Source organism: Diadema setosum, chromosome 14 (assembly GCF_964275005.1).
Source record: "Diadema setosum chromosome 14, eeDiaSeto1, whole genome shotgun sequence".
NCBI lineage: Eukaryota > Metazoa > Echinodermata > Echinoidea > Diadematoida > Diadematidae > Diadema > Diadema setosum.
Genome location: NC_092698.1, coordinates 11,188,942 through 11,216,864, shown reverse-complemented (window position 1 = coordinate 11,216,864; position 27,923 = coordinate 11,188,942). Strand labels below are relative to the sequence as shown.

The 27,923-nt window shown below is 37.9% G+C and overlaps 1 protein-coding gene across 1 annotated transcript in view; it reads right to left on the bottom strand.

Annotated features, from left to right (window-relative positions):
- Positions 1 to 8,891: 8,891 nt before the first annotated feature.
- Positions 8,892 to 27,923, bottom strand: part of LOC140237515 (ralA-binding protein 1-like) — a 56,233-nt gene continuing 37,201 nt past the window's right edge. Inside the window, exons 5-15 of the mRNA XM_072317447.1 lie at positions 25,875 to 26,078; positions 24,946 to 25,064; positions 23,865 to 23,995; positions 21,363 to 21,422; positions 20,563 to 20,644; positions 18,700 to 18,756; positions 17,857 to 18,019; positions 16,852 to 17,043; positions 14,663 to 14,883; positions 13,727 to 13,789; positions 8,892 to 12,306 (exon numbers count right to left, since the gene is read on the bottom strand). Of these exons, the coding sequence (XP_072173548.1) occupies positions 11,899 to 12,306; positions 13,727 to 13,789; positions 14,663 to 14,883; positions 16,852 to 17,043; positions 17,857 to 18,019; positions 18,700 to 18,756; positions 20,563 to 20,644; positions 21,363 to 21,422; positions 23,865 to 23,995; positions 24,946 to 25,064; positions 25,875 to 26,078 (1,700 nt within the window). The 3' untranslated portion in view covers positions 8,892 to 11,898. The remainder of the gene's footprint in view (positions 12,307 to 13,726; positions 13,790 to 14,662; positions 14,884 to 16,851; positions 17,044 to 17,856; positions 18,020 to 18,699; positions 18,757 to 20,562; positions 20,645 to 21,362; positions 21,423 to 23,864; positions 23,996 to 24,945; positions 25,065 to 25,874; positions 26,079 to 27,923) is intronic.

Genomic DNA, 27,923 nt, shown 5'->3' with positions numbered 1-27,923 from the left:
AGGTTATATTTTCAGCTGTAGGCTAGCCTATATAGCTGGAAAAAGTGTGGTCTTTAAGGGCGTCTGGCGGCTACCCCCCACCACTTAAAACGTCTGGCAATGGTCATGCATTTATCCTGTAAGTGTAACGAACAAGTTCCAGTGGGTTTCATTAGGTTACTTTTTCAGCTAGGCTAGCCTAGCTGGAAAAATTTGGGTCTTAAAGGGCGTCTGGCGGCTACCCCCCACCTCTTAAAACGTCTGGCAATGGTCATTCATTCATCCTGTAAGTGTAACCAACAAGTTCCAGTGGGTTTCATTAGGTTACTTTTTCAGCTAGGCTAGCCTAGCTGGAAAAATTTGGGTCTTTAAGGGCGTCTGGCGGCTACCCCCCACCACTTAAAACGTCTGGCAATGGTCATTCATTTATCCTGTAAGTGTAACGAACAAGTTCCAGTGGTTTTCATGAGGTTACTTTTTCAGCTAGGCTAGCCTAGCTGGAGTTGGGCCTTTAAGAGCGTCTGGCGGCTACCCCCCACCACTTAAAACGTCTGGCAATGGTCATTCATTTATCCTGTAAGTGTAACGAACAAGTTCCAGTGGTTTTCATGGGGTTACTTTTCCAGCTAGGCTAGCCTAATTTTGAGGGGTCCTTTTTTTGGCCCTCCTGGCCACACCCACCACCGATGACCAGCCAGACGTGCATTTCCATACTTAGGGGCATATGTACTAAATTGCTATATACATAAAAATTGGTAACCTTTTCAGCTAGGCTGACCCCCGCTGGCTCCCGGACTATTTGGGCGCCTATTTCTACATCAAATATCAACGGGACTGTGGCAATTTCATGAATTACTTCGGATGTAATCTTTTGTAATGCACGCACCAGAAGGGTAAAAATGTGTTTTTTATTTTTCTCCCGATAATCTCGTTGCATTTGTGCATGCATTTTTGATAACCAACACGGCATGCAGGACTGAATTCAAGATCCTTTTTGCACCTATCATTTCCTCAAATTTCAACGGGATTGTGTTGATTTCTTGAATTGTTATTCGGCTGTTATCTTTTATGATGCATGCAACAAATGTGTCCTTCATTTTGTTTTTCTCCTCTATAATCTCTTCGCATTTCGTACATGAGCTTTTGAAAGGTGTACGACGCGGCCGAATTCATGATCCTTTTTGGGTCGATTTCTACCTCAAATATGCAAGCGGGACTGCAATGATTCATGATTGTTTTTTATCTCTTCACATTTTGTGCATGCGTTCTTAAAAAGTACACGGATGGGCCGCTTTCGTGATCCTTTTTGCGCCTATCTTCATTATGAGACCATTCTGAACGAATGAAAATATTCATTTGTGAAATGACTGTGTAAAATGAAAATGAACGCAATCAGATCCATTCGCTGTATCGCTGAATATCGAATATGCTTTTACTTTTTCTAAAAATCGGCACAAGTAAATTAGTTCTAACATGTCAACTGCCACGCTGCTGCGAAGCCGGGATCGGATCGATCTTGCATTAAAAAGTATGAGTAAAATGACCCAGAAGATAATGCGTGCACTTCTATCAATGCTTCTTGTCTGGCATGACCACCGATCGCAAGCAAACGAACAAACAAAACGGGGATCGGGGAATTACATGCATTTCAACAGTTACATTGTACATGTTTTGCATGGCATGGCAGTGTGTGAGCAGCGTCAATGCGCAAGCAAGCGCGAATCCGGTTGACTGCTAGTGCTCAAAACTAATATATGTTTACTGTACAAATTGCACCGGTAGACATAAACGAAAACTTGCGTAAAACTTGTTGAACAGTGCGATATCTTGCATTCTGTTTCTCCCTGATCGGGGCTGCTCTTTTTCTTTCTACTGACCCCGCCAGTGCCCTTCTTTTTTTTTTTTTTACTGGTCATGTCGGACAGGTAACTTGTAAATTTCCTGAAAAGTTACCGGTCCGACAGTGACTTTTACTGGTCTTTGACCGTCGGACCGGCGCAAGTGTGCAGCCCTAACAATTAATACACCTTTCAGCCCTACTGTGACGTGTGGAGTTCGAGTGGGGTTGTCTACCTATCCCAAGCACAGCGGTGGGACTTTCTTCCCTTGACCCTAGTAATTTAATACCAGATTTAAACCAGAGGTCTAGTATATAATCAGTATTTAGACTTCCTGAATGTGGCCCCACCAAATGGCGTTAATTAAGGTGGGGCCTACACGCGATTGATGCGATAGTACAGCAGCAGGGCAGATTTCCACAGCACATTAAATTTTTACTCGTCCTTCCTTCTTTCCTTCTGTTCTTTTAAGTTTTACCCTTTTATTCCCCTTGGAAGAACTTCCTTAATATCCCTCGACTAATTTGAGTAACTTTAAAGTACAACCCTCACCTAACCTGGCCTAAAAATACACCAACTGCGACCAGCAGCCCCATACACACGCATAGCGTAATGGATTACGCTAGGGCCTATATCAGTTCGGGAAACCCACTCACAAGGGGGGCCCCTCCTTATAAGTAACCCGTCCCCCTTATAAGTAACCCCGTCCCCCTTATAAGTTAACCCCCGGGGCACCCCTTATAAGGAGTCTCCACGCTTTTTTGCAATGCAACGCGAAAATGAAAGGACTGCGGCAATTCGCTTGATTATGTCCATAAAGCTTCACAAGTTTCCTAGTTACTCACGAAATTTGAGCAAAATCGGTTTGAGGCATCATATCTAAAATCATGGATTTAAATGCGATGTCAAACGACCCATGCGAATGCTGAAATGCGAGCGATTACTGGCGCGAGTGTCGCCAGGCGCGGCGGCGCGGCAATGCTTGAGTGCAGACGTGGCGACTGAGTACGAAGACTTTCGCCACGTCTGCACTCGAGCATTGCCGCGCCGCCGCGCCTGGCGACACTCGCGCCAGCAATCGCTCGCATTTCAGCATTCGCATGGGTCGTTTGACATCGCATTTAAATCCATGATTTTAGATATGATGCCTCAAACCGATTTTGCTCAAATTTCGTGAGTAACTAGGAAACTTGTGAAGCTTTATGGACATAATCAAGCGAATTGCCGCAGTCCTTTCATTTTCGCGTTGCATTGCAAAAAAGCGTGGAGACTCCTTATAAGGGGTGCCCCGGGGGTTACTTATAAGGGGGACGGGGTTACTTATAAGGGGGACGGGTTACTTATAAGGAGGGGCCCCCCTTGTGAGTGGGTTTCCCGAACTGATATAGACTATCTATGCGTATGGGGCTGCTGGTCGCAGCAGTTAGCCTAACACTAACTCACTGTTAACAGAGTAAACGTTAGGATCTGCGTAACGTTAGGCCTAATTAGTAGTAAACCTAACCTAACCGTTAGGCCTAACCCACCGAGTAGCCTTGTATTGACTTTGGCTGACGTACTGAGCTGAGCTGAGCTGAAGGATACTAGCACTAGATTCTAGTGTTAGTTAGAAGATGTCTTGAATCCTCTCTCTCCACACACACACCTTGCCATAGAAATTGAAAGATTGACTCAAATGACCACCAATCGATCGATGAACAGGCCCAGGACCTACAAGCATCGATGGATTACAGTAAAGTAAAGTAAAGTAAGTAAAGAGATGCCGTCTTTTAGTTTTGGAGTCTTTTAGTTTTAGTACCCTTTTACAAACGTTAGACCTGTCACCAGGCTGGTCACTAACAATGGATTACATGTTAGACACGGTGTCACTGTCAGTGCCATTCAACTAGCATTGGCCATGTTGACTAAGAGGCCTAATGTTGTTAGGGAGGGACATTGCAGACATCATCCCTCGTTTCATAATAAAAATGCCAAGATCTAACAAACAGTTGGAAGACAGACAACGTACGAATTTGTTGGCTACAAACACAGGCGGATTTTTAATACATCGTACTGTACAACTACCTTACCGGTGTTCCTTGCTGTCAAGCAATTGCACTACCTAGATCATGTAGGCCCTTCACAGCAGTAGGCATACAGTAGGCCTATGTAGAATTCGGATGGGATCGAGCATCAGCTGGCTTCGGTTTGTATGCATAGCTAGCTTGCCACCCACCGGCCGGTGATAAGCTCATGAGTGCACTCGTGCGATCGCTATGATGATGAACGACACCATAGAGCTGTATTGGTGAGCTAGCTAGCTAGGATAGCGCCAGCGAGCGAGTCGGGCAGACACTGGTGGCGCTTTTCTAGCGGTAAAAGAATTAAGGCTCTGGGTAGCAGAACGGATAGTCTATAAACCCGCTCTGAGCGGTAGCAAAGAAAGTTTCCCCAAAATTCTCTTTGAGCGGTAAAGAAAGCTCACATTGTATGGGTTCACACGGGTGAATATTTCCAAATAGAGACGTGTGTTAAAATTCGAAATTCAAAAAATTCTGTAATATAATTGGCAGAAATGAGGCGTTTCATCTTCGGTAACCTGAAAAAGTGAGGGTATACTCATCCATCAAATTTCCAAGGGGGTTCTTCAGCTCAAACTCTGTCCAAGGGTTCGCAAAGCCAGACTACAAGTTCTTTAAAAAAAAAAAACAAAAAAAACAAAAAAAAAAAAAAACAAAAAAAAAAATCACATACTTTCTGTACATGCACAGCACCCAAAATATAGTCCCTTCAAATTCCATGAAAAAAACTCTCATCTTCCAACCAAATAATGCAGTTTTGGTGGCTCGATCCCCAACAGCTCCGACAGCTGTTATAGTATAATGAATATAGTCTTGGTGAAAAAGAAAGACAAATAATGAAACAATTGGTATATAGATCATTCCAGAACATTTGCTCCTAGTGACAATTGCTTCTATGAAATATCTGCATGCTAAGCCAAATATTACGGACATTATCACTTTGTGTTATGTGCTATAAGCACTGTCAATTATTATCATTATTATAACCCACATTCACACATATGAAACTAAACCTAAAAATCCTATCAAACCCTATAACCTTAACCATATAAAGTCTTTGGAGAATATAAGATTGAAGCAGTTGTCACATATCAGGAGCAAATACCGGTATGTCATATGTCACCATACCAGAATGGATAAATTCACTGATCTTTTATTCAAGAAATCCTAGCTAGCCGTTCACTGATTGATGTACATGCATGTAAGTGTCATGTGACCATTGCAAACATATACACACATGTAATATGATTGCTATGTTCTTCTTCTTCTTCTGGTTAAGTCTGCCTCCTTCAATAGCCTGAAGATTCTTGCAGACTGGTGCTATTTACATTATAATACAATTTATTTACAGATATTTACAAGCACATAGAAAATTTGACGAAAACAACTAGCCACTGTGATCAACCGTTAGACGGTTTCGAAATGATCCCACAGATGGTGCAGAAACAATGTCTGACGACAGGGAATTCCAGTTCCTTACAGTTCTTGGGAAGAACGAATGGCGATGCGATTCAGTTCTCGAATATGGTACCTGATAGGAGTGTGGTTGCGAGGCTCTCGTTAACTGAGTAGCCTGTTTGATGATATAGTCCTGTGCTGAAAGAGGAGTAAGATTATTGTGTATTTTGTACATAGAGTATTTTGTTAAATAGAGTCAAGTCTGCTTTGCAAAACGCATTTGTTTACAGCGCATGTAAGCAAACATGAAACTCAGTACCATCATAGTAATTGGAATTGTATGTTTTTTGTATATTCTTCCATTTTTTTTTGAACACATAGGGACATTATGCACTATGTGTTATGTGCTATATAAGCACTGTCATAATAATTATTATTACTATTATCAATTATTAAAGAAAAATACCAATTGAGGAAAATGTGTCATACTGGACGTGACATCATACCCATGGTATGGTACACTATGGTATGCCATATATTCATGGTATATTCTTTGATAACATGTGCAAAGTGCTATTGAGGTATCAAACTCATAGGCCATTCTGTAGAATCATATCTACTGCATATGGTACATTAATTGATCAATCGTCTGTGCTGCAATATGTATGTAGGCAAACAACCAAAACTACAGTGAAATTTCTTGTCAGTAAAAACATTTTGCAATTTTCAAAAAGTTATAAGGATATACAATGCAAATGAATATGTCCTGCACTATTTTGAGCCTCTAGTGAAATTACTGATTCCTGGGTGACTGAACGAGTACCAGCAGGCCTACTTTTCTTTGGGGCTGTGTCCTGGCCTCAGAAAAATAGTGCTATTCCTGCCACCTAGGAATAAATCATTTCAAATAGAGGCTCTCGGTGCATGTTTGTTTACTACATCTGAGTTTCTGAAGAATTCTGAACAGAATATATGTGATGATCAGGATTCAGTTGCTGTTGTTCAGTTGTTTGATCTTGTAATTTCGAATATTGGGATCATTCCCACACTGCAGTATTGGAATTGTTGTTCCTTTTTAAGAAAAAACAAGTAGTGCTCAGTTGATTACCCTAATAATATCTATGGGATTACTCTTTTGAGCTGTCTTGGGGAATTGTTTACCATATGGCTATTAATGCTCAAGTTGGTACTCAGGGGATGTGCAGGCAGGCTTTCTACAGGCTACTCTAGCTTTTATCATAGTTTCATATTTCTTTATACATGTAGTTTAATTTTAAAGTTTTTATCCTTTTGTGGATTATATAGGAAAGTGAAGAAGAGAAAGGTCTTTGATTTGTTAGATGCACTTATTTTGACTGTAGGTAATCATTGATGTTGTCAAGGGGACAACTTATCCCCATTAGGCCTACTATTTGCCATTTATCTAAATGATTTTGTGTTGTTGGATGTTGTTTTTTAATTCATAAATCACTTTTGCAGAGGCCGGGGCCAATATACTGTATACGCCATATATTTCGCGAGTCTAAATTTTCGCGAATCAGGAATTTCTGACGATTTCGTGAGTGGTTAAATTCGCGATCGTGGAGTCCCTGTACTGAACGGAGAAGTGTAAATGCGTACGTCACAGTCACATCGGGATCAGAGTCAATATTTTCGCGTGGTTCGCGAATAGCATCTGACTCGCGAAATTTGCGAAATATTTGGCGTATACAGTATTAGATTAAGTCACAATGTGTCAAAGTAACGATGATGTGAAGCTTTATTAACGAAAGTAGGCCTACACATTACTCAATGTAAACACTACTATTGGCATTTTTATGTCAGAGTGGGCTAATGACATACAAAAACAAACCCCCCCCCCCCCAAAAAAAAAAAAAAAAAAAAAAAAAAACACACACACACACGCAACTGAATGTACAGGGGAAGCATTGCAATCTCTGGGATCTCACTGTGAATACTTCCAAAATAAAAGGCTATGGTTTATTCTAGAGATAAAATAAGACACATACCAGTGTTAACTCTCATGAAAGTGAACATAAGATAGTACATGTAGATAATTAAACATATTAAGGTGTCACAATGAATATAGTGGTCATCTAAAAGAGCTATAACAAAAACAGGTATGTCAGTCAAGAAGAGCCATGCTTAGTCTCCTGGAAAATTGGACGTCTACAGTTACCAGTTGACACTTATTGAGATGTTTTGTAGAAATTTCTTTAGTTACATCCCTTAAAGTTAAATAAGTCCACAGCTAGCTGCATTGTTTATGGAGAAACAGGAAGATATATATTAGCAAGTGTTCCGGGGATTAGAATGGTGTTTTTCAGACTTTTGGTTGGTAAGCAAACTAAGCTGCCTTGTATGATGTATAAACCTAATGAAAGTACAGTGTATTGCATGAAAGTGATGTTTAGCATCTTTTTGATCCCAGTGGATTACAAAGATCTAATGGATACCAACTTGGAAATGTTTGGTAAGAACAAGATCATGTGAATGTTAATTGGTCAAAATATGCACTAGAATTACAGCTACAAGATATTGATAAACAGAACTGGCATGATAATGTCAAAGAAAAAGGCCGATATGTAATGTATAGGATTTTCAAGGAAAATCTTGAGAATGAAACTTACTCAACTCAGCTAAATTATAGTAATAGAATTAATTTGTGCAAATTCAGATGAAGAAGCCGCTGTCTTCTATTTGTTACTGGACATTATGCAAATATCACTAGGTCTGAGAGAATATGTAGCCTTTGTCATTTGAATGTAATGGCAGACATATTTCATTGTTTTCAATGTCCTTTTTTTAAAAAAAGTGATAGCATTAAATACAATCCTTTTAATTTTTGAATTCACCCAATCACTTTAAAACTGTTCATCTTATTCAATGCCAAAGATGTAATTTTACTTTATCAAACTTCCCAGACGAATGAAAATGTTTCATTGCCTTGATAGCAGAATTAATTCTTGTGGTAGTGCCAAGAAATTATCACATAAGATTGATGGCCAAGTGGACATACAAAAATCCAGAGGAATAATGCCTCTGACATCACCAAACACATGTACTAGAAACATAATATTGATCCATGTTTCAAATATTAAAAATCTATGAAAAGACTTAAATATGGTAATCACAATCACACTCACAAGAAGAAAGTAGATGTAGTAGTTTGCAATGAATGTCACATTCTTTCACCAGAATGACACTTCACTTTTTACAGTATTAGAATTATATTTTCATGGTCAAATGACATGATTTCACAATTGCATGATACTAACAACACAATCCCACTTACATTCGTTTAACCATGTTATCATCCAGGGGACCTTCTGGAATGATGAGTGACCAGAGTTTGGCAACTCTAGAATAATGGTATATAATCACTACATGATGATGTTTGACACTGTCATGCCCTACTCAGCCAAGAGACAGCAATCCCACAAATTTACTACCAAAAAAACACTTTGCTAATTTTGTCCTCCATGCCACCTCAAATTATTCAGATCATGTATTTATAAATCATTCCATTCAAAACAGTCATCACTCACTGCACTCCTTTATCATTTCCTGATTAACTTTCGATAATGATCAAATCATCAAGCCAAATCAGACATAATCTCTTTACATCAATGAATTTATTTATCCAGTAAAACATATCATATTGTGACACAAAACACATATTGCCAAAATCACTCATCCTCGAAGAAATCCCTACAAAACTCTCATTTATATCACATGGGGCATTAACATTAATACACAAGTATTGTGTCCTCTATCTATTCACAAGGAATATTATGCTTTTAATTTATATTCTATGCTATTCATATACATGATATAATGTCACCATGTTGCTCCTCCTGCTGCATGAGATAAGAACAGAGACACACCTCACTACACCCTCGACTGTCATGTGATGATCAGGGGAGGACTAGTCAGTGGCAGTCAAGAAAAGTGACTCATTCAGGGACTTGGAATTAAATCTTACATTCTACTCTGTGCCCCACAATCTTGTGTATTCTCAACAAAACCTGTTTGCTTTGCTTTTCTTGAGAGCCACACTATGCCCATTTTGTATAAAGTTACCTGAAATACGAATACAGTGTATTGTATGTGTTATGCTGTGCATTTTATGTGATATGCACTGCACATAGAGAATATCATGCATCAATAAATGCTCTGTAAATAAATAATTGTTATAATTATTACAATATTGGTTGGTTACATAACTTATCTATATTCTCGTCTCTGACAAGAGGCTCCCTAGAAAATTGTGATATACGTAAATACGTAAATGAAACCGAATGGGGAAAAGCAGGCGGATATTACAATGTTTAAAAATTATTTGCTTGAGAACTCAACAATTTCAGCACCCTTTAAATCATATCATATCTTTTCAAAGTCCTATTTGGTTGTATCATGGATCAATTTTCTTCTTTTTCCATCTTTCCCCAGCATGACTTTCTGCTATTTTGTATGTCAAATACCTTAAAGTACATGTCAATGATTTACAGATTTTTTCCCCCACTATCACACTTGTTAAGAGAGAGAGAAAAAGAAAAGACATCCTGATATGTTGACTGAAATGCCTCCAAAAATTTATGCTGCATGTAGTAAATGAAGCACAGTGTGTGCTACCCTACCACCCTTGTCTGCCCACTAGTGTCAGATATCGTACCATCATTCACAGCCAATCTGATGAAGTCGTATGAAATGCTTCTTGAGTTAATAATGGAAGCACTAGTGCATAAACAGTCAACTTTACACACCTCAACTGACCACAATTAGTTTGCCAGCAATCTAATTGGTCAATTGTCCGGTCATCTCTCTCTACAGGTTTGATGACCCTTTGACCTATTCTTGGGTTGATACTTAAAAGAGTTAATGCTCAAAATGTTGAATAAACCTTTGTCAAAGTACTTCAGTTGATGATTTCTGTCACATACTGACTGCTTTCGTGTGAGTGATGAAAAACTCTGGATCTGACTTCAACCATTCCATCTGGATCAAAACTTGGAACAGTTCATTGCTCTGCATTATTTTATCTCCTTGCCATGAAATTTAAAGTCATGCTGATTGATACAATTTCCATTGTAGTGGAAAAAAAATGAAACTGGAATAATGACCTTGACTTTTCACCAAAATTTTCTTGAAATCTTGTCATTTAAATATCATAAAATACTGTATAAGCTGTTATTTTCGTGTACAGATATTTTTGCAAATTAGGAGGTCATAAACATTTTCGTGAGATGTTGTTTTCATGAATAGACACCAAAGCTATCATAAATGCATTGCTACTATAGTGTATGGCAACATTTTCGCGTGTTGTTAAATTCCCGATCCAACAGTGATTCGCGAAATTCGCGAAAATTAAACCCTCATGAAAATAACAGCTTATACAGTACAGTGTACACATAGTGCTCAAGACTGGATAGCTGAACAGATTTAAAAAAAAAATACAATGTCAAAAGAAAGGAAATTGATTTAGACTGAATCAGAAATGGACCCCTAAAAGGAAAATTCATTCAGGCAATTCCCAAAATGCATTTGCTTCACAAAGGTTGATCAGATGACTTTCACTGAGTAAATGCAAGTACAGAATATGATGAAATAGCAACACAAGACAAGACACTGGAACAGTGATTCTGCCTAATAAAATTGGGAAACATAATCAGCATTACTTTAAGTAGCAAATATGATGAGTAACACAAGTTTACAAGTGTGTAAGACAGTTACAACACATCATAAGTGTGTATCATCTTCACAAAAGTAAATAAGAAAGGAAGTGAGTATAACTCTCATTCACTGTTTGTCAAATAACTCTTGACATTGATCAGCTGCTTGCACAGTCTGTCTGTCGCATCCATTCTATCTTTGCCTGTGAATATACACTGTACATCTTATAATCAACTCTTTTGTTTCTGATGGAATGAGATGAAGAGTGTACACAAGTTCCTTTATTTTTTTCATCTCAATAGATGAATTTCAGCAGTGCTAACAAAAAGGCTAAAATTTGATATACAAGGTGCAGGGATATTTGTCTTTGCCTAACCTCAAATATCTATGTAAGGGTGTCAGTCATTTTTAGGCACTAGCCATTTGTGGTTCATCATGTCTTTGTTTCTTCGGTCTTTTTTGTTTTGTTTTGTTTTGTTTTGTTTTGTTTTAATCTTTTCCAGACCAAGGCACATCCAAAAAAGAATTTGCTACATGATGAACCAAAAACCAACAGTGCTTGATCCTCTCCCAATGGATGCATTTAGAAAATTCTCCTTGTAATCATGTTCATATCCCTGCTGAGATATTCAAACTACATCAGGGGCGGATCCAGGGAGGACCTCAACCGGCGCACGCCCCCCCTTTATTTTTTGTTGAAACAAAAGAAATAAAAAGAAAAAAATGAGGGGAGGGGTGCGTGCGCCCCCCCTTTAATTTTGTAAACACGCCCCCTCTTTACGGAATTCCTGGATCCGCCCCTGTACATAATAGTATTTTCAGTGCCCATTTGGGTTGAACTTTATTGTCATTACGAACTATTAGCTAGAGAATGGAACGAGAAGAGTTTGGGTGACTCACTGAATGGTGACAAATATCTAGTCTCTACCAAATCTTTGATCAACATCATTTCACAAAGCAGTTTCTTCCACATGTCTTTCTGTGCCTTTCTGCACATCTTGATTCACTACAGCAGCTGGCTCAGAATCCACTTCCCCCTCATCCTTGACAGCCTCTGAGCTCGCATTGGAGTTCATGTTTTCATTCTGTATGGTCTTGTGTTTGACGGTGGTGCTATTTTTGATGGGTTCTGCTGTAGTTTCCTCCTTTGTTTTGTGTGCTGCTTCTGGCTCTTTCTGGTTCGCTTCTGGTTCCTCCTTGAGATCTGTTTCCCTAGCAACCAGCTCCTTCTTGAGACCTGCCTGGGCCAATGCCTCCAGCATCTGGGGCATCTGTTGCTGGAGCTTGATCTGGACCCGCAGCTCTGCACACGCCTCTCGCTCGTTGTGGATGTTGTAGCTCAGCTGCATATTTTTCCTCTGATATGATATGTATGCATATCAATACATAACAAAATAAACCACACAGTACACAAACAATCTAAATTTGCAATAATACAATAATCTGAAACAACATGTCATGATAGTCAAGCAACAAGGGCATTTTCACTTGTTATTAATATCTACCAATGTGCACTAAACAGGACAGCATGAAGCTATATGTGCATGTATACTATACCTAAAATCAGCTGCAATTCACAAACTGTTTTTTCTGATTTATAGGACCTCCAATACATTTCAACACAGACATTCTGTCTGTGATACAACAAACGATAAACTATTGTAATCAGAGCTTACAGCTCATGCTGTAGTACTAATTCAAGTGTGAAATCATACATTGCACAATTTCTAGTTGGTTCATTATTTGTATTTTAGTTTGAATTTGCAGTGCACAGTCTCTAGTAACTAGAGTAGACAGTTATGCTGGATGTTTCACTATTAAAGGACAAGTCCACCTTCATATACATGTGGATTGAGTGAATGCAGCAATATTTGTAGAACACATCAGTGAAAGTTTGGGGAAAATTGGACAATCCGTTCAAAAGTTAAGAATTTTTAAAGTATCTTCACAGTCACTGCTGGATGAGAAGACTACTAGAGTTTATGATGTCACATGTGTACAACGATATAAGGAAAATATAAAGCGAATTTCACAAAATATTACTTTTTGAAAAAAGTACACATTTCCTTGACTCGTCACAGACGTATGTTAAGGGTAATATTATTCCCCCTTGCGTTCTGAAAGAGGAAGTCAAGTGTTTTTTTATTATACGAGAAAAGTGAAAATATCTTGAATTTTCCTTATACTTTGTTTATATCGTTGTACACATACATGTATGACATCACAACCTGTAATAGTCTTCTCATCCAGCAGTGACTAAGTAGAAAGTTCAAAAATTCATAACTTTTAAACGAATTGTCCGGTTTTCCTCAAACTCTTGCTGATGTGTTCTATCAATATTGCTGCATTCACTCAAGCCACATGTCTGTGAAGGTGAACTTGTCCTTTAAGTATGGAAATATGGTTGGATGCCATCTTTAATTTCAATCCAATAATGCAAGGATGAAAAAATAAATGGAGCAATCTTTATTAATATTACTAGTATTTTTTTTTTAGTTTTTATGATTAAGGATGGAAATTTGAGGTGAACAGTAACAGAGACATGAATGAAAGTATACAAATTTTGTCGAAAAAGCTGCAATGAAGAATATACACTGAAAGTTTATACTTTCTAGCCTATTTTACATCCACTTCCTTTCATCTATCTTAATTATCATATTAAGGACTATCAAATTCATCTACCAAATAAACGACATCCCTGAAATCCCCTTCAAATCTGTTGATGAATATCTGTTATCTTGTTTGAAATTTTCTATGAGAAGTCACAATGCTACCTACCTTTAATTCCTCATTTTCCCTGATAAGTCCTTCCAGTATTTTGTGCAGCTCTTCTTCATCTTCCTGAGGATTCACAATGTTAAGGAAACTATAAATGTCAATTTGTGTAACAACTGGTCAATAAAATAGGGGGGGGTGTTCATCTGAGCTTCAAGGTACATTTGACCTTGACGTAGTCTCCCATACATGTCATTCGAGAGTGCGCTGTATGTCATTATAAATATTGCAACATCCTATGCCTCACAAATAATTGACCCTTAACGCAAGTTACTATTACTACTGACATGAATATTGGTTATGAAAACTTGTGTTCAACCAAACTATGATTTTGTGTATAACATTTAATAATTGTTTGAGCATAATACCAGCAACTTGACAAGTTATTCAGATGCTTGCAGCAAGGACTGGTGTTTGCTTCGAGGAAATTATTGGGAAAGTGACACATTAAACAATTGATAATTTGTAATTGATGGACAATGCCGTTCAAAATCCCTGATGTAGTTTTAGTAATGAGAGTTGATTGATGTATTTCCAATATTTGAGGTTAAAAAGAGTTCAGTATGATCTTGCTTTCATCACGTGAACAAGTGGCATTTAATAAAAGACACAAAAACTCGCTCACGATAATGTATAAAAAAAAGAGAAGTATTACACCCCGCAGTCTTTATCATACAGTCGTTTATACAACTTAGTGTATGAAGCAGTTTCCTTGTACAGGATGTGTGGTAAGCCTTTTTTATATACAGAAGTGGGGGAAGAAAAGGTTTATGGATTATCTTTAGAATATTACAGCCACTTTGTCAGATGAATGCCCTGCGGTAAACTTGGTAGTAAACCATGATAAATCCTAATTATGTTTTTTTCGAATCAGCCCTTAATGTCTTCCTTGCTATTTGTCACTCCTTCCTAAATGCAACAGCATGCAGTTAAGGATACACTCTCACTGCTGCTCTCTGATGCTGCCGAGCTGTCAATGCTGTCCACTGATGCACCTCTCCTTCGTGCTGCCTGCTTGGCTTCAGTGATGGCTGACTGTAGCCTTGCTATTTCCTGCTGCTCAGCCTCAATGCGCTTCTGGAGATCATTGCGAATGTTCATGAGCTCTTCCTTCTCAGCTACCACCTCAGCTTGGGAGAGGAGCAGCAGCTTCACCATCTCTGTCATGGGAGAAATCGTCAGAGGCCTGATAATAGCAATGCAAACCTCTTAGCAATACACATCTTATGTGCCACATACAATCATGAAACTTATGCCAAGGAAGTGAAGGCCTGCAAGAATCTCTGATGTCAACAACTTAGGCCCAAAAATGTTGTATTGGCGTAACATGAGATTTTCAAATAGGGTCGGGCGGGCGGATTTTTTTTTTTTTTTTTTTGCTACCTGTGTTTTACGTGTAAAACTCATATTTAACAAAACCCCATTCAATAGAGAGGGTCTGTTGCATCCAAAGTTTGTTATATCACCGGTTTAAAAGCAATAAATATTAAAAGAGAATCATATTTTGGACATGGAAAAACACCCTGGCCCCCAACTCGAACCCATAGGAGACCGCATGCGTGTTCCCGTTTTGTCCCGAGAAATTTATGAAGGGGGGGGGGGGGGGTGTTTTTTAGTCTTTTCCGTAGATAGGGGTGTCCGTTGAAAATTCTTTCGTAGATGGGGGGGGGGGGGGTCTGTTGAAAACTCTTCCGTAGATAGGGGGTCAGAGCCCCCCCCCCCCCCCAAAAAAAAAAAAAAAAAAAAATTGGACTGATCTCCAGAAGATTTTCCCTAGAAATTTATGAAAAGGGGGGGGGGGGGGTTATTTTGTCAGTTTCTGTAGATAGGGGGGGTCATTTTCTGAATGTTTTCCCTAGATGGGGGGGGGGGGGGGTCTTTTGAAAATAGGGAACAAGTATAGGCATCCACCCAAAATAGGGGGATGAAATTCGCGAAGGTGGTTTTGGTTTAAGCCATGGGGTGGTTTAAATTTGAGATGCGTTCATTGGACCACTTTTGAAATATGCGCTAAATCAAGCGCGTATTTTCAAAGTGGTCCAATGAACTCGCCTCCAACTTAAACCACTCCATGGCTGTGAGAACCATGGTCTAAAATGAAAGCACCTTCGAGAATTCCACCCACTGTTGTGACAGGCATTTGTTATTTCAGAGTTTTTGTTACGACAAGGTTTTACTGTATTCACATGGAGAAATAGAGTGAAATAAAACATCACAGAAACATTATATACTTTGTAGCCGTGTTTATTCTAGGAGTCCAATTTGTATATCAGTATGGTCAGGGGATCAAATATCACGCGGGACTTAAATTTACGCAGTTAAATCTAAAAGTCGCGCACAGTACTCTGAGGTGAAATATGACATCTTTGAACGGACCTGTTTCCGCCTTCCCCTCTTTAACAGCCGTCACCACATACCGGTCAAAATACGAACGAACAAATTCCTGGGCTAATTTAAATAAATCTTTGAACCGGACTTGCCGGTCGCCGACACGCTGTACTGCGTGGCCATTTTCCGACACCAGCTGTTGTTGTTGTTGTTTTTTTTGATAATTCGCAAACCCGTATCGCGCCCTCTCTCGGTAAAAACGATGTATTTCCTTTTTTTGTTGTTGAAAAGTTCAGGGTCGGGTTTTTTTTTAGGGTCGGGCGGGTTACGCCAATACAACAATTTTTTTTTTTGGGGGGGGGGGGGCCTTAGGTAAGTTCCCAGAGAGAAAGCATTTTAAAAACAATATGACTTCATGACTTAGCTTTTAGACAAGATTCTTATAACAATCAGACTTGGTGGCACAATTTTGTACTTGAGTAAGAATATTTCCTGGATTTGATAAACACAGCTGATATTAACTGTAACCCACCAGTCTACATGAATCTTTTCAAAACCTGCATTCTATATAAACACTTAGGAAGTGATAAGCTCTTTTGCACCAGATTTGATGGATAACTGATTCATTACTTTTACTTACTCCTTCAGATTTCTATCTGGTCAAGACACGTTCAACAGATTATGTCACATGTAAGTAAACCAGACATGAACAAGAAATATAAATATTCCAACTCTTGATGGTTTATAGTGTGTATTCTGCATAAGAATAGAGGAAGCATCTACTGCACATGTCTTCTCACCTAGATCAGGTTCTGCAGACTCATTCACACTATCCTCAACCTTGGTTCTCTCTTCAGCCTCTTCTTTGATTTCTTCTGGTGGTTCCTTCTCTTCCTGTGTCTCCTCAGCCTTGTTACCATCTACTTCTGTTTGTTCTGGTGCACTGGATGCTTCTTCATTACTCGCCTTCTCTTCAGTTTCCACATTTGATTCTGAAACAAATTTACCCCAAAAATTCACGTATTTCCCTCCTCTTGATTTGTCTAGGAATGGCATTCCATATCACACTGGCATGCACATTCTCCTAACTGAGATTTCACTTGCATTTAACAGTAAGATGTGATGAAGTCCTTGAATTAAGTTTTAACTGCCATGGACATTTACCAATAGCTGACTTTGGAATTTAAGGTGCAGTGAGATATACAGGAGGGTAAACTCTTGATAAATAGCTTGCTCCTGGATAGGTGACCATTTTGTTGGTAGTGATAGTTAGACGAGCAGGAAATTGTAATAGGAATATTGCCATTACATTGATTAATTTTACTTTCTCTGTGGTAAAGCTTGAACAAGCCTGCTTAGCTTCAATTTGTATCATTACGATGAAAGGCATCACAACAAAATCTCAGCAAAATCCATACGAAGTTTATTACAACACATAGCAGGGTACGATTTCAATGAGCTTAATGTCAGCTGAATTGGCAAATTCCAATTAATTGCTGTATTTGTGTACCTCAGAGCTAATATTTGGGATACGAATGAAGACAACGCCAAAGATACCGACTGGAGGCAGTAGTGTATAATCTGTAATCGGTAGAGTTCTGAGATCTCACTGGAAGACCATACAGACAAACTCATGATGGACAATGAAAGACCATGGAGGAAACTCCTCCCCTCTTCCAAAAAATAGATAAGCAAGAGTACTAATTCAGGGTCAATATTTTCACTTTGCCTCCCTCAGTGAAAATCTGTTTTTCGACTTCGGACTTTACATACAGCCATCTCCTTTCAACTATTTTGAAACTTACCAGCTGGCACATGTTCCTTGTTAGTCTGCTTGCTGGTCTCTGGAGGAAGAGACACACCCTTGGCTGGAGATTTCTCCTTGGATACCACCTTGGCCTCTTTCCCCTCCATCTCTTTCTCTTTAGCTGCTAGTCTCGTCTCAGACACTCTTCTACTAACTCGCAACTGGATGACAATTTGGGAGAGGACACCAAGGAAGACAACACAGAGATCAGGACTACATGTACACAAATTCTCAAGAGTGAAATTGTACATGGAAATTTTTGATTCTTATGAAAAAAAAATATGTATATCAAAATTATTAAATGACAGAAAGTTCTTTAAAATATGTTTAATCACTATCCTGCCGATGCACACAAGTAAACATCAACATATTCAACTATTCAAAAAATATAAACACATTACAAGAGCTTTTTGTTTTTAACTGCGATCTTACATTGTAAGTTTCAGTACTTCATCACAATTTTCAATATTCCTCCTCATTCTAGACTTAAAAAGATGTGAAGGTGCCTGTCTACATCCAAAATTTCACTTTTTAGGGAATTAGCAATATTTTGAATACTGCCATTTTTAATGTCTTGTTTTATTTACATTCTGAACCATTCTACGGAAATTTCTCTCACACTTCATGAAGCCCATTATTTAATTTCATATTTACTCTTCTGATATTAATGTCGTCTACATAATATGAAACCTAATGGAACATAAAAGGCAAAAACTGCAACTTTCTTTAATTCTGATAAGGAGGTCATCCTTCTGGCATGATGTGCAAAAGTAAGCTGTTCCCTACATGTAATATTGAAAGCAATCAGCCAATATTAGCCCACATTTGTGGAGTAACTTACCTTCCTCTTGAGCTGAGTGACCACTCTTTGTACTTCCCATAAATGGTCTTCAGTGCTCTGTAATCAGTCACAACAACATGTGGAAAAATTTACAATGTTTCAGCAAGAATCAAATATGCATGCCACTCTTTTTGGCCACAAAACTGCAGAACAATTCTTGACAACTTGGAACAAGCATGGCAAATTTTTACTAAGTGTTCATTACAAGAGACAATCTTCAATCATTGTGCTACACATGGGTCAAATAATTACCATGATTTCTATCAATTAGACCTATGATTCTTACCTTGTCTTCTGTCTGTCTCATCATGATTGTGACAGAAACACTTAAAATTTACAGAGAATGCACCGTCAGTTGAAATAAATCATCTGTGCTGAACAGACGTATTCACTCCTTTCAGAATCATCAGCAGATTATTTTTGAACCTAGCATGACTCATAATCTGCACGTGTTAGAAACATGACTGCAGCTAATTTCTCCTGGCATTACATGTATGTTTCAATGTCAACAAAAGTCTTCAGCTAGATACTTGTCTCTCATGTTGTCAGCATAGAATCACACATAATCCTTTGTTCAGAATTCACCATTAAAGGCTGCCCAAGGATATGGGAAATCACTTCAAGGAAGAGCAAACTTTCCCTCCATTCATTTTCCCAGCATTAAGTTACAGATCAAGAGAATAAATCCAATGTAAGGCTTCCATTTGTTATTCCACATTAGGACAAAACTTAGACACTCATATCACTGAAATATTCCTTTTTTTTTTTCAAGAGTGAGACCCAAAGTATGTAATTGAAAGTATGTAATTAAAGTTTTATCAGGATGTCATTTTACCTGCGTTATCAGGATAAATTTTACTGGCAAAACCTAAATGTTGTTTCATCATCATCATCATCATCATCATCATCATCATCATCATCATCATCATCATCATCATCATCATCATCATCATCACTATCATCATCATCATATAGGAATCTCCATACCTATTGTACGACTGAATATTCACACTTTTTTTTTTGGAGAGGATATATTTTTCAAATGAGATTTTCCTTATAAAATTACACTAGGGCTTTAAGAACCTTGATTGATTCTTGCAACAACTTTAGAAGTCATGAGCATTATCTATCCAAATTTAGAAAACCATTCGAAGTGGCACGGTAAGACACATCTGTGCATGAAATCTTAAACCTCACATGATGTTATCTTTCAGTTTCAACATTCTAGTCAATTTAATCCATTTCTTTCCTCTGACCACATATTTGATATCAATAGCACAAGACAACAGGAAGGAAACAATGCTGATTCATCTATCAACTTAGGATTGAAAGATGTTTCTCTTTATGTTGATTGTGTAAAGTCCTCGCTTGAAACATCATATTTTGGATAAGATTACTGTATTACATTGTAGTTCCTTCATATAAGGGTGGAGCACCTGACTTACAAACAAATGCTTACGCTGCCAAGGGTAAGAAACAAGACAGTATTCACAGAATAGGGTTTATGGATAATACAAGTTGTAAGCAAGTGAATCCAGCTATTTTCAAAGAGCCAACCAAACTGGAAGAAAAACCTCTACAAAGATTTGATGTATATATAATCAAAGCATAAACTTTGATTCAAGCTTACACCATGTGCACCAGGATTCAGGTCCAGTATTTGTTAAAATATCTCTGTGAAGACTGTAAGTCTTTCAGAGGAGTCACGATAAAATCCAGCTGACAGGAATGATTGGGGGGGGGGGGGTATGAGGCAGACAAAAGGAAGGAACATAGAGCTGTTTCTAACTCTCATATCTTTGAAAATTAAAAAGCCATCAAGTGTAATGCCTGAAATTAAACACCTGCTACACATGAATTTACCTTGTGAGCTACGCCGTGGTTCAGGTCTTCGTGCATCTTGGCAAGAATGGTTTCATGTCGCAGCAATTCATCTTCAATTTCTCTGCAATGACAGCAAAATAACAGATCACCAGTACTTAAGCATTTCAAGTTGTCCTGAATATAAAGTATTGTAGAGGAGTTGATTCATGACATGATTTTGCATTCCTCAGATTTTCATGCTCTCAAAGGGTATTTGTATTGGGGTTTTGCACAATGGCATGTTTGTCTCTTCCTTTTGGATGAAACACATACACAAGTATTCTCTCAAACAAGTTACCTCTGTAAGACTAAACAATAATAATTACTGATTCAATGATCCTGATGATAACCCAAATAACACTTGTAATCAAAACTGAAGTGTTAATAAAACATTCCAAACAACTAATGCCATACAATGTATATTTTGCTGACACAAGTTTTCACAAATTGAGACTGGTACAACAACGTTGCTGGTGACTGAATTTGTGATTAAGAACCATGATGACAGGCATGAACATATCACAGTTTTTATACAGAGTACTTCTTCTGTATACAGTAGCATAGGTACTGCCTGAATATAGTGGATGTTTGTACTTGTCGGATACCATGTTGTCGATTTCACAAATATCATTTGGCGTACAAATCTGCGAAAACAACTCCATCCTGACATATACTGCATATACTATTCTATGCATATCTGGCTGTATGTAAGAAAAAGCGCATCTCACACTTATGCAGGGACTGGTGAATCTGTCGGGCAAGGAACACATGCACACATTGCTATGATAACGAGTACTCACGCAGTAGTTTCTGGCATCTCAAACACACTGCCTGGAATCCACTCAAGTGGCTTGGGGCACCTAATACAGTAAAAACAAATGATATATTATCATGTCGCAAATAGTCCGCGAGTGAAAAAGCTATTTAAGTTCTTTTCTCTAAAAACACAATACCTGAAAAGTACCCTATCAATATGATTACACAAATAAAGGTACACCTAATCTAACATTGTTGCAGAGTTGTGAATTCAGTAGTCATATGTTTATCTGCTATCAACTCCAAAATACATGGTGGTAGATGTTATTTATAAATTAAACTTCCTGCGACTGGAAATTGTCAAGCATCATAATCCTGCTTTCAACAAAATAACTTTCTTCAGATTTGAGAATAACCATTGTTTCATATCAGATCCATCTGGGTCTCTCATCGTAATAATTACAAACTGCATGACTGAGTGCTGTACAAGCATACAAACTGCCTGGTGAAATTATTGCACAGTTAAAATATCGGTGTGTTAATGTAACAGATAATGAACAATTCACAAATTTCCTTTTACAAAATACAGAAATTATGACATCTAAACAACATTACATGAAGAACTAAAATGGTGTCAACATATTTGTTGACGATTCAACTATCAAAGGCAAATAGGCTTATGACCAAGAAATCTACTATGAGAGGCCCACTCGACCTCATTTTTGACGACCAATTCATATTCAGATGATCACAATCTATTGATGACAGTCTACATGCCAAATATTGTTCAGTATGTTCATTTGGTTTCACACATTTATGTTTGTGTGTGTGTGTGTTTGAGTGTGTGTGCTTGGAGTACATTTTCCTTGACTTTGTGAACAAAACCTTCATAAAGTCATTATTCTGCAAAACAGAAGCACACCACGCAGTAGCTTTATTATTATTACTTTCGGTAAATGTCAATGTTTAAATCTATTTTCACATGTGTAGCATTGGAAAGCTATGGACAATTATTGGGCCATACATTCCCAGTAATAATTCGAGCACAAATACACACTATATGGCCTGAAACCACAGCCAATGAACACATGCTTTACAGATCAACAATGCAGCACATTTGCATACTATCTATAAAGTTGATCAGAGGTGACATTATATCACACACTTACTCACTGAACATAAACTGCTTCTCTGAAACCAAGTCTATAAATAGACTCTTTGAATGACTCCTAATAAAGGATGTATCAGTGGGTGATTCACTCCTTGCCAAGAATATTCAGATTATCCATTTTCTTGTTAGACAAAGGTTTGACTTTCAGCCAAAATGATAACCTTTGTTACAAACTGCTATCAACTTTTTTTTTTTTAATTGGGAAGACATGAGAGAGAAAGAAAGAGAGAGAGAGGGAGGGAGATATATATATACAAGGGCAGACAGACAAAAGAGCTAGACAGACAGCTAGGTAGAGAGAGAGAGAAAGAAAGGAGGAATATGGAGGGAAACAGAGAGTGAGAGATGGAGAGAGAAACTAATCATCTCATCAATCATGTGAAGCGTTAAATGTGTCTGAGATATTAAAAACTGAATTACACTGTATACTACATACGCCATATATATAGCGAGTCTAAATTTTTGCGAATCAGGACTTCCGGATGATTTCGTGAGTGGTTAAATTCGCGCTCGTGGAATACTGTACTGAACGGAGAAATGTGTAAGTGTGCATCACAATCATATCAGGATCAGAGTCATTATTTTTGCGTGTCTTTAATTTCATGAATAGCACCTGACTTGCGAAATTTGCAAAAATAAAAACCTTGTGAAATATTCAGCATATATAGTAAATGTCTTAAGCAGGCAGCTTATACAAAGAGATATATGTACCTACATGGAGAGTTAATCTGTGTTCAACCTCAAAAAACTGTTAATAAATTACACTACCAATAATGACATAGAAACAAAGTACAGACATAATCTACTGCACTGCACATGCTCTTATAGTTTTGATATGCTTGATCTTACAAACTAGACATATTTGAATAAAAAGATGTTTTTACTCATAAAGACAGTAAAAAGGAGCAGAATACTCTAGGTGAGGGCACAGAGGACTTTAAGTGCCTTTGAAGGGTGCCTTAAATCCACCCCTCTCTAAAACAGAAATAAAATGAAATAAAATATTGGTAGGGGAAATTGTTAGTCTGGTAGTTTAGAGAGGTCATCTAGTCATTAAATGGGGTGTAAGAAGACCTTTCATGGACACCAAGGGTGGTATGTAGTTGCTGACAACAAAGCCTGCGTGTACACAGCAGGGAACAAATATCTCATCTTACCCCTTCCCTAAAAGAATTTTGGTGCAGTTCAGACATTGGGATAAACATTGCAAATCTATAGATGTATTTCAAGTATAATGAGTAAAAGATACACATGACTGGACCTTGTGTATTGATCCATCAAAACTGCAGGAAGGAGGCAAGCTAAGAAATGCCACCATTTCATGCCTTGCAGTTAGTTGCGCACTCTAGTTGGCAAACCAATCACACTCTCTCACCTCTTTAGGACGACATCCCCAAAGAGGCTCCTCCACTCCGTGAAGAGGAGGTTCATGGTACGATGGCTGACCCGTAGGGTGGGGCACATGACGATGGACAGGTTCTGGATGGTCATTTTTGTCTCCTCCTTCTGTCAAGTCGCAGTGGACATGTGCAATAGACGACATCAAAATAAAAAAAGATTTGAAAAATCTGCATTCTATCAGGTCGCAAAACTCTCTTACAAACCCACAAATTTTTAAACATAAATAACAGCAGTTTCAATACTTCATATCTGTCCACTGAAATAGGAATATCACGCATATCATTGCACAGTGCACCTTAACTTTGACCTAAAACTTGAATTTGACATTGAAACAAATACATAATATAAGCTTATCACTAGTCAAACATTCCCCCCCCCCAAAAAAAAAAAATGTATTTCAAATAATACTGATTCAACACAATTACAAACCTTCAAATGAAAGTTAGAGTCCCTCACCATGTTTTACACATGCTCTGTATATGACGCATAGCAGCCAATTTCTCTGCACTGCTATCATCACTGTAATCATTCACATGTATCAAAATGGCTGGAATACCTATTATATGTGATTAATGTGCAGTTACTATTGCTCTGAATTAGCGTAAGAAGACATACAGAAACATGTGAAATTTGTTTTCTGTTTGAACAAATTTAAATTGTTTAAATAAGCAATACAAAAGATGAAGAAATGCCACGAAGAGGAGTTCAGGAATCATTCCAGAGAAACTGCAAACATAAGGGGACTATGTCACAACTTCTGTAAAATCAGTTAGGGGAAAAAATTGTGAATTATCATGTTTCCCCTCTTGCAAATGTGGGAAAACAATTGGATTTTGTTCCTTTTTTTAATATGAAGTGATGTCTATGCTCATAACTCATGAAATTAAAACATGTATAGTTCAAGCGACCAAATACATGTGAAATATCATATCCTAAAAGTTACATCTTTAAGATATTATATGGGTGAAATAATGACTGCACATTATTACCAACAAAATTATAATGCCAGGTCATGCAGCACCTTCTTTCCTGAATAAAATCCTTGTGCCATTTACCTTTTCCAAAACATGAGCAAGGTGCACCATTAACCAGGATATGAGTGTGTAATTGCAGGTTGGTAGCTGAGCTAGTATCTTCTTGAACGTCTCTGTCCTGGCTTCAGATTTTGGCAGCCCTTCATTGTGAAAGAAATAGAACCAGAATGGGGGAAAAGTAGAGAGAGTGTATTTAAAGGGTACCATCAGGTAAGAACTTTACTTCTGTTATATGACAAATACATGACTCATATTAGCATATATCATAAACTATTCTCATCTCAAAATTCCTACCCACTCCACAAAAGGATAACTTGTTTTTCAAAACTGAGAAGAACTACCCAATTGCATGAAACACAAGTGCCCTGTTCTGCTATGTTTTGTTTTGTTTGTTTGCTTGTTTGTTTTGTTTGTTTTTCCTTGATTTTTTTAAAACAACATTGCTAAATTGATGTGTTGACATTGGTGGCAGGATTTATCTGTGGGTGAATGAATAGGGATGCTTAATTTTGCCTAATCAGTTGAATAAGAAGTAAACCTGAGTGTTGAGACTATCACTTTCCAAGAACAAACAAAAAACGACAACAACAAAAAAAGACTAGTTGCCCACCACCAATGTATGCTTGCTTGTTGTCAGAGGTCTGAAAAGTGTACTTTTGTGACCTGTCATCCTAGCTTTCTCTTTGGAAAGAGCTGTGGCACATTCAAATTCTCACACTGACTAAATTGTGAAAATCACAAGGCCAAGAAGTGCCATTCACTGTGAATTTCATCCCATATATTCCAGGCTTATTTTTGCTCTAATGCTTATCATAATTTCCTTGGGTTCAAATGTATAATGGACACTAGTTTTAACCTTCAGTTTCGAGAGAGAAGCTTGATGCCAGTCATCACTTTCTAATTAGCCTTTACTGAACTAGAATTTGTAGCATGCTGGTATCAAGGCTCACCTGATACATGCTCAAATGCTGGAGTAAGTCTGTTGGTAAGAACAGTCTCTGGTAACTCTCGGAGGTACAACTTGAGGAGACTGGTGATGGTAGTCGGGTCCACTTCTTGCAAGTTCACCTTCTCATCAGTGTCATAAAGGACTTTCAGTGCTTCCACTTTGGATTTGACCCCAGACAGACGATAGATACCTGCTGTCGACATACCTACAAGAGCAATGGTAGACAGCGAAAAGGTAACATATACACTTTGTACTTTCCATTAAAAAAAAAGAAAAAGAATGCTTCCATTATCTTTTCCCTTGTGTTTGAATGGGTATTGTGATAATTTGTCTCTTATACATCACATATCATACTGTTTTTTTTAAAGAATTATGCTGCAGAGACTTGACACATTATTACATGAATAGGAATGTTGACATGTTGCCATAAATATTAAACTTCAAATCAGTTGGTAAAGTTGCTTGCCTCAGAATATGATATGTCCAATAAAACAGCTAGGACATGTCATACCCAAAGGAAGCTTGGCCTTCATTCATTTGGCAATTCATGTCTATTATGAGGATATCATGAAACTTTGGAACTATAAATACTCATGATGTTGCTCCTCACTTCTTGTCATGGTTCAGACAGGGCCATGACAGAACCAGGGCACTGCCATTGTTCTTAAATCCCAACTGATGCTCATGTCAGTGAATACAGAGAGCAGTCCACAATCATTGTACTTGTATATTCCCTGCTCACAAATTTCTTCTGTGAAGTGGTTAATGCATGAAACATTCTCTCTGTAATATCTGTATCCTATCAAACAGGCTACTAATTGTTTGTACAGTTCTACCCTCCTTAATAAGTGATATTATTAAAGGACATTTCTAGCTAAATGGTTGGAAAAGCCCAACTAAAATTGTAGCAGTAAACTATTAAGCAAAAGTAAAATGATCTTAGATCCTGCCCTTTGAGAGATCACCAATAATCATCTCTTATAATGCAAATACACATAATGCTCACAATGCAAATTGTCTTTAATTTTCTTCCTGTTTGTTATCCTCCCTACCAAAATTACATTATCGACAGACATTCCTGGCGAAGTAATGGCTGGAAATGCCATGGGGGAGTATGGTGACCTATGAACATGACTTTTCACCTCTACTGTATGAAACTGAATTGTCTGCCTATTTCTACCCCTTTCAACAATCATACTCAAAGTAAAATTCCCAGCTGAAGGCTGATAAATAATATTTTAGGTCTGTCCACACAAAATCGAAATCAAGTTTCAAGAATTGATTTTAGCAATGTTAATTCTTGTGGGTGGAAAAAACAACAACTGATAATTTGTGTGAACTGCATGTCACAAACTCAAGTTTTTTAACTCTACGATGTAATTTGCAACACTAAGTCTGCACACAAGGGCACACATAGTCATGCTTTGGCCATTGTTTAGGCATGCCCAGTTAGGATACTAAAGAGCTATAAAGCTTGATTAATGTCTGCGCGCCACGTGTGAGAACGGTATCACATAAAATGGATTTTTTGCAAGCCAATGTGATCCAAAAATCAACAACTGTCATGAGTGAAAGGGCCTTCTGTAAGTCAATGTTCAGGGATATTTGACCATAAGCTATTGTACAGAAATCTAATCAAATTTATGTCTGCCTTTTAAGTTCAATTCAATGTTTCAGTTTGTGACCATCTTTCAAAAACATACTAGCACTAACTTATAACTCATAAGTATAAACTAACTCGCAAAAGTGGTGTCAACTAGTTTCTCTATATAAAGTGCATTAAATTATTATGTCCAATACAGAACTATCATATCAGCTGGCAAAATATGAAGGAAATGTTGGGAGCTATGTCTTATTTTGGCATATCTCCATCTACAGCCATGCTCTAAAGAAGCCCTAGTCACACCTAATAATGGCATGGGGGGGGGGGGGAGAAATGGGATTAGGGATAACAAATTGGGACTTCCTCCCCCCTCTCTAGTCAAGATGTCAAAGTTCCACCTCACAAGACAGCTGTTGATGGGGCAGCTGCTAGACAAGATTGTCTGTT